Source organism: Pogonomyrmex barbatus, unplaced genomic scaffold, assembly GCF_055798465.1.
Source record: "Pogonomyrmex barbatus isolate J1 unplaced genomic scaffold, ASM5579846v1 scaffold12, whole genome shotgun sequence".
Taxonomy (NCBI): domain Eukaryota; kingdom Metazoa; phylum Arthropoda; class Insecta; order Hymenoptera; family Formicidae; genus Pogonomyrmex; species Pogonomyrmex barbatus.
In genome coordinates, this window is record NW_028297108.1 from 7139769 (window position 1) to 7148094 (window position 8326).

The 8326-nt window shown below is 40.0% G+C and overlaps 1 protein-coding gene across 2 annotated transcripts in view; it reads left to right on the top strand.

Annotated features, from left to right (window-relative positions):
* LOC105431272 (ubiquitin carboxyl-terminal hydrolase 48) overlaps window positions 1–1221 on the top strand; it is a 51615-nt gene extending 50394 nt beyond the window's left edge. For both annotated transcript variants that reach the window (XM_011645358.2, XM_011645359.3), the window contains one exon: window positions 767–1221. In XM_011645358.2, coding sequence (XP_011643660.2) covers window positions 767–789 — 23 coding nt within the window. In that variant the 3' untranslated portion in view covers window positions 790–1221. The remainder of the gene's footprint in view (window positions 1–766) is intronic.
* The last annotated feature ends 7105 nt before the right edge of the window (window positions 1222–8326 follow it).

Here is an 8326-nt window from a genome sequence, read left to right on the forward strand (position 1 = left end):
AAACAACGGAGAGAGAGAGAGAGAGAGCTTTGATCAACTCGCTTGGCTTATTTTCTATAAAGAAAATTCCCTTTCCGACTAGAAGAAAGTTTGTGTGGAGGAAATAGAAGGTGGGGGAATAAGAAATAAAGAAAGATAAAAATAGAAGTGGCTGGCCAAAATGCGATTCGATTCTATGAAAATGTGGCGTTATAATATATAATACGAAATTAATAGGGATGAAAATTTTCTAGAGAATGAGAATGTATATGTGACGTTGCATGTCGGGGATGTCAAATAAATGCTTATTTTATGTGCATGTTTTATATTAATATTTGTGTAACAATTGTATTTATTTATTTCTGCATGTTTTAATGAAAATCTTTTTAAATTAGTTTGTAATGAGAATGCGAATGCGAAAATGTTTCTCGTTTCTTCTTGTATGAATTTTCAGAAGGAGAAAGTTGAAAGATATATGATCTTTCACATAATACTAACTCTCTTGTCAATAATAAGATATTTCTAAAGCGTGTTTAATAATACAAATCTGACCAAATCTGGTTAATAATAGCAACGTAAACAGGCGAAATATAGCGCTTCAGCCTTGGAGGGATGTAGTAACTAACGCGATTCGACGCGTGTTTCTGTAATGTTTAGAACTTACACATTAGTAGGCCAACATTTGGATGCTTGATGACCGAAAATCCTATTTATGTACCTTGAATGTCGCGCACACGTATCGGTCTCTATTTACTTCTCAAGGTTTTTGTGATCTTTTTTGTTTCAGGAACGGAACTGGTGCCGAGCTGATCTGTATGAACCTATACTATAATGTAGCCAATTTTCTTTGATATGTAATAATAGTCGATTTAACGCAAGATATTTTTATACACAATCTATATATATGTATGTAATGTAACGTATATACATATATATACATATATATAAATATATACATATATACATATTAAATATATAAATATTTGATCCTTATACCCGCGCATCGGTTACCAACAAGTTGGGAAAAAATATAATTCTATGCTATGTTGTGTCTTTACAACTCATGCTACATGATATATTTGTTAAGAAAATAGTGATAATGAGATTTGTAAAACGTAAGAGAAAGATGCTGAAGATAGTAAAATCAAGGCCGTAAAGAAGGCTTGTTGATTTATTATTATTACGATGACTTTGTAATTCACCAAATTCTTGTGAATTGAAAAAATAAAGTAGAAACACGAATATACGTTTTCTCTTTCTCCGATTTATGTTTGTTTATGATCAAAGTTATATTTATCCCGAACGTATATTAATACGAATACGTTTCAATGAATTTTATAAATTATGTATTCGATTTGTGTAAATATATATGGCTTAAAATTTCAACTGCAATATTTATTGTTGCTGTGTTTGATATTTTATGATTTCCACATTTTTATGTACGTTTCTTTTATTTAAAAACAGCCACCATTAAGAGTCGGCAGGAGTGACGGGCTAACTCCGACTTTTAAAATGATCTAAAATGATTATCTACTCCTTATTTACAGTGCAGATATGTAAGAGTACTCAATTATATTTTGTCTTATAGAAACGATGTTTCTATAAGATGAAATTTTGCTAAGATAATTTCTTTTACAATTACAAAGGTATCTATAGAGCCAATTTTGCAATTAAATAATTAAAATAAATGTAACTATCTACTCTTTACAATGCAGATATATATTTGAGTACATCCATATATCTTCTCGTAGAAGCAATATTCTGCCATGAGCCTTTTTCTACATATTTTTTATAAAATTATGACTCTTGTTACAGAGCAGAATTTTGCAATTTGGTTCTTAAAAAAAAATTTACAATAGATGAAAATATTTGCACCTTATTGTCCTATAGTGTAAATCTATTTACGCATAAAATGAATTATTTATTTTTGCACATTTTCTTACAAAAATCACTCTGTAGCTTTCGTCAGGTAAATATTCTGATTATAAATATCATAATTATATAGCTTTTCTCGCAGTATTTTGGCCGTAATATGGGTGAAAAGGAATTCATCTCTGATAGAGGTCTCCTTAGTCTTTCCTGCCAACTCTTAACACATGTTTCATTAAGTAGCGATACGTTTTATTAGAAAAAGGAGGGTAAGAACCTGTAAATTACGTGTGATTTACTTATTTATATATCTTATACTAATTTAATTTAATTATATAAAAAAACGGATATTTTGACTTCTTATATATTTTATGATTTTTTTTCTTTAATATTTACAGCAGAAAATTATGTGCAGGAAAAGCGACTAAAATGAGTAATTCTTGTAGTCACACTTTGATGTTGAAGATGCTGAAGATATATGAATTTACATGTAAATAAAATGAGTATTTACAGACAGATAAGATAATGAAGAAAAAAGAAGAGAAGATAATGAAAAAAACTAACACATATTTACTTCAACGATGTAACACATAATAATCATAGTCTAGATTAAACGGGCGATTCCAGAATTTCCAGAAGAATTTTTCTAGAAGTCTACGATAGCTTCAGCGCGCGAGCAAGAAGAAGAGAAGATACAGGGTATGTATGTCTGCGTGTGTACGTGTGTTGGTCGCGCGTTAATTAGTTTGCAAGGAGTTTAAAGGCAAGCCTGGAAGGACTTCGTCAGGCTGCTAGGTGGTCCCGAAGCCTCGAGTCATCATTGCCTCATTTACTTCGTAAAACAATCTTGCCGGCAGTTCAATGGGCCTAACTATATCAAACTTAGCACCGCGTAATTAAACTTCGTTGTAAACCGGTCGAAAGGCAACAGGGTTTACATGGCTAGTCGAATTTTGGTATCCGATATGGGATAATTAACGGATGGTCTATGATCTCAAATCGTGAATCTAATTTATTGTGTGTTATTTTGCACCTCGTGCCTTCTAAAAAAAAAATAATATGTATCCAGAACGGTAATTTTAGAATATAAATTGTTACTGAAAGTTAGGTCAACTATAATGTCACTTTACACATCTTTTAATTTAAAAGATAAGCTCAATAATAGTAATAATAATCTAATAATTATTAGTTTTAATTAATTTCATCTTTCTTTTTATTTCTAAAAATTAAAAAAAGAGTAAATTGAACAGAGGTTAAAATTAATAAACATTGATGAAAATGAATGTAAATAAAATATTTTGCAATGAAAAAGGCAATTTTGTAAATGTATTTATATGCCGTGGTAAATATAGACGGGGTAAATCGGTAGATCGGTGGAAAGGAACGAAACAAAAATAGCATTTCCGCAACGTTATTCAGGTAAATAGATGCGAAATGCAAAAAGGACGTGCGAGATCGTCTTTTGAGAAATCGCTCCGGATTATTAGGGTACGCCAGATTTTCACCGTACGACCAACGTCGAGGGTTAAGCTGCCGTTTTTACTGATTTTCTTTCTAATCCTTACAAATGTCAGGGTCATCAAGTTTTTTTTTCTCTAATTCGTATCACGAACCGACCCGCATGCGTTTCGTTAATCCTGACAGAGCGGCTCGCGGTTTTGTTTAAGGAATGCTTGTTAAACGTTGCCGTATTATTATTAAGCGCGACGCGATGCAACCGTTAATTTTGTCAGAGCACGACAAGCCAAGGCGCGCGATTTGTCCCCGAATCACATAAATTCTGAAATTATTTTTTGTTACTCTCGTCTCTATCTTTCCCGGTTCTCGATTGAAACTTCTAAGAGAGAATCAGATCAGTTATAAAGGTATTATAGAATCGCCGTTCACGCAGAATCTCGACTTCGACGAGCGGCTTTTCTGCGAAATCGGGAATCGGCCAAAGTTCAGTTCGTGGCCTGACTGCCACGATTTCGGGATCCGCGCGTAACTTACGCGATACACACGAGTGTCACTAATCTCTTTCCCAGAGAGACAAAACTATCTCCGTAGCGTAGACAATGGGGAGAAGCGCTGACGAGTCAAGCGCAAACCCTTGAAATGACAAATGACAGGATGTATCCTAAATACACCCGCCGCCGGGGTGTATCCTATTTTCTTCGCTTCTCTTCGACGTTCGCGTATTTCTCTCGTATCTCGTTAGCCCGAGTTAGCTCAGTTGTAGCATTTTAACGAATGGATTTCGATAAATATCACGCCTGTTTTTTCCACGCCTGTTTCGCCTAAACATGTAACTCTAGTTATTTAGTTTTAATTTATGATAAATTCGACCTGTAAATGAAACTGTAAAAAAAAACATGATTTTTGATAAATCATTTCATTCAATGTGAGTTAGATTTTACATATATAAATATTTCACTGTAATTTTTATAAACGATCATGGAAATTATAATTTTATTTTTATCATGTTCTTAAAAAAATTAATATTCAAGGAATATGTAATGTTTAAAAAAGCCTAATAATATTGCAAAAAAGAAGCCCAAATATTTATGCACATGCATCTCGGCAAGGCCGAGATTGTTATCACGATTATATAAATAATTAAAAAACAGCTGTGTATATGGTAATGGAAAACTACTCGCCTCCTTATTCTCCTTATCGTGCGCCTCCGCTTCAAGAAATTACCTCGGAGCGAGGTGGAGTCCGCAGAACTAATAGAAAAAAGTATGAGAACAATAATGAGACTCCTTTAAACTCCGTACGCGATCCTTTTGAAGTGGCAAACGGCACTGACTGCGAGAAATAGAAACTGCGTGTTAGCGAGAGGTTGTAATTAAGCTGTGCCCTCAGCGGCACCGTCGCTACCCCCCTTCCCTCCCTCACGCGTGTACGCGATACCTTCCTTTTCATAGACGCATCGCGCGCTCTAATCTATCCCGAGACGCGCTAGCATAATTAATTTATTCGCATTTGCGGCTCGTTAATTGAATAACCTTGGGGCCCTCGCACGGGACGGTTAATGAGCGCGGAGCGACGAGTATCTCATTAAGCGGAGAATATCGCGAGGCGCCTGGACGCACGAACCCCGGAAATCCGTACTCCCTAGCGTATTACGCCCTGCCCCTCCCCCCCCCCCTCCCTCCCCCCCCTGGACGAGGACCAGTCTCCTCGACAAGAGATTCGAGAGCGAGAACGCGAGTTCCAAGTCTAGAGCTCGTAACACGCTGCTGCAACACCTAAGATTGATCCTTACAAAATTGCATCGTCACGTAAGGTTCTCTTTCCGAAGATTCTTTTTCCAATTCTACTAATTTCCCTAATTTTTCCTCGTTGTTGAAGTATTGAGGTTGTACTCCGAGGTATCGCTCGCTTACAAGATGAAGGCACACTGCCGGACACTCCTCTTCCCGATCGTGATATCCTTAATCGATACGTACAATTTCCCTCCTTCCCACCGTCCGCGCCGTCCTCGTCATTCCTCCTTGTTCGGAATTCTCGCGGACGTCGATGTGCGACCGATTAATTCCCTAGCCGAGTCCATATTCATCGCCTCGCTTTAAACCACTCTCTCTACTCTCTGCTTCCCCTTTTTTTTTTTTTTTTTTATTTCTTTTTTTATTTTTTTTCCTACGCGCGTAGGGCCTCCTGCTTAACTCGGATCGCAGCAAGATGGCCGCGGGCTCCGGTAAATAAGCGACTGTCATCTGACGCCCGCAAAAAGCGGATACACCGCGGCAGACTGGTCTCCGTGCTCCCGTCTTCGTCCTGCCCTCTCACCCTCGCTCTCGATCTCTCCCTTTTCGTCTGTCTTCTCGCTCTCTGCCCTGCCACCTCCCTCTCCCTCCCTCCCTCCCTCCCCCCCTCTCTCTCTCTCTCTCTCTCTCTCTCGCTCTCTCTCTCTCTCTCTTTCGCTCTTCTTCTCTCTGTCTCTCCCTTCCTTACTTTTATTTATCCGTTCGTTTATTCCAGGCATCGTGTCTCGCTGGATCTCTCCGTTCTCATCTCCTTTTCCCTCTTTGACTTCGCGTTCCTCCTTTGCGCGGTCTGAAGATTAATTACAAAAAATCGCCGCGACGCGAATTGGAAACGTCGTTCCACGAACGGCGAACGGCGAACGAGGGACATGTCGAGGAAGGGCAGAGAGAGATATGTCCACCGATGAACTTTTTGGCCCGCGGAAGGTGGCCCAATAAGCGATCGGACATTTCGGTGGCCGAAGCGGAGGAAACGGAGGAACGTGAGGCCCGCTTGCCGCGGGCTTGGTCGATCACCGCAGTCGCGCATCGATAACAGCTGTCGAACAGGATCGACGAAATGTATACGAAATGCCCGTGGTCTTGCTCGTCGCCGAAAATGCGAACCCTTCTTTCTCATCCACCGTCCTCCTCCTCCTCCTCCTCCTCCTCCTCCTCCTCCTCCGTCAGACACGCGAACTCGCTATCGACACGTTCGATTACGACGCTCCCATCCGAGGACGTTCTCTACAAATGATATACCGACAAGAGAGCGAATTAGAAAAGTACGGAGGACACACCCATTAAAATCTCATTAATGACCCTTTTCACGTTGCTCGTTTCTCGAAAACTTGTTCCCCGCGTGAACGTTCGGGCGTTAATGCCCTCAACATCCGAGATATGTCTTATCACGCGGAATATTATATATTTTTTTTGTTTCGCGTGTTCCCGTAATTTCTCGTGGGTCCAGGTACGACGAGAAGCGTGGAATTTCGGCCAATAGAAGCCGCAAGTTTGTCCGCTCGCGTACGAGCGAATCCTTTTATTTTTTTGGTAATTTTGAGACAGATGACTCGCCGACTTGACGGGTCATTATAATGACATTAGCACTACGTCTACGGCGCGGAAAGAATGGGAATCCTCGTAGTTAGCGACTTCTCGTGTTCAGCTGTCCGTTTTCCTATTTCTCCAAAGTTACACCAAAGGAAGTTGAATCAGTCAGTGAAAAAAAAAAATATGGTCCAACTCGATATATATCGCGAAGCGAGTTACACAAAGTAGATTGAAAGTTGTCATCGATGACTTCCGACAGAGAGCCGTAAAAGGAAATTTCAATACATCGGAATAATTGCTTGATCGATTGACAGTTTCCATATATAGAGCTTTATTTAACAAGTCAATAAAATCTACTTCGAATGATTAATGTCAGATTTATTCTTTTCATTGCGGTGACTTTCTTCCGGATCGTTGAATTATCGTAAATTTAGAAAGAAAGTGATCCGAAAGTACGTCGAAAAATTTCTGATTTTTATCGTCGCAACGCGACTTCAACTAAAATAATCCTTTAATTTGCGATGTTTATCCAGTTTGTTTAATATTGATCATTTCACATTCATAAACAAATTCTCTTGTTTCTTGTATTTTCAACCTCAACTTTGTACGTTCTGTTTTTCTTCCGCTCGCGCGTCGCCATTCTTCTTGAAGTAAGTTTCATAGCTGAAACTTTAATTTGCGCACAGGTCAGAAAAGAAGCAACTGACTGGTTGAGGAAGCCAAGAAAAGCTCGGGAAGTTTTATCTGCAATCTTGAAGTATCCTTTTAAAATTGTTATACCAAGTTCGCACGGGCGCACATTGCGCTTCGTGTATTCAGCATGACGGACGTAACGTGAATGTTGAAAAAAAAATTCTCTCGGACGTCGCGTTACGACGACAATGGCAGCAGTCAGTCGGATAGAAATGTCATGCGATAAGTGCCAAGTGTAAACTCAGTTTTGAGTCGAATTAGCGATTAACAGGCAGCGAGGAAGGTGGAGTCGGGAGGGCGTCCTGTGACGCGTCTCCGCGTTTTTCGTGCGCCACGCCACGCCACGTCAGGCCACGCCGGTGAGACACTTGACAGTGGTGGAATTGGGAGGAATTAAAAACGAAGTGAAATAAAGCAAAAGGGTGATCCGAGTTGCGGCCGGGTGCCTTGTGATGTTCGCAAGAGGCCGCGGAGGAGCTTCCTTCTCCTCGTCTTCCTCCTTACAGTCCTCTCCCCGTCGGAATCTCCTCGTCTTTCGCCCCCCTGCCCTCGCCCTCCTCGCTCTCTCTTCTCTCTCTCTCTCTCTCTCTCTCTCTCTCTCTCTCTCTCTCTCCTACGCCCCTTTCTCTCTTTCTTCATCGAGTCTACTTTCGTTCGCGGACTTTCATACGGCGACCGTACGACTAATTTGGAACGAGCGCGAGGCGCAGCTCCCGGAGAACCGGACGTGGAGAGTGCAAAAACTAAATCATCTTACCTCCGGACGAGAATTAGCATTTCTAATTCGCCTATCCGGAATTAATACCGCGATGGGCAGTCCGATTGTCGGTAGCAACCGAGTGGTATCCTGTCCGTCGCGAAGGATACGAGGGGATGCTCCGGTAATTTTACAGATCGATTACCATGACTCATTCAAGACGGTCATTCTGTACGTTCATTAACCAATTAGTGATAATTTCGAATTAGCGATACTTTCAACGTAAAATAATCATTTACGACAG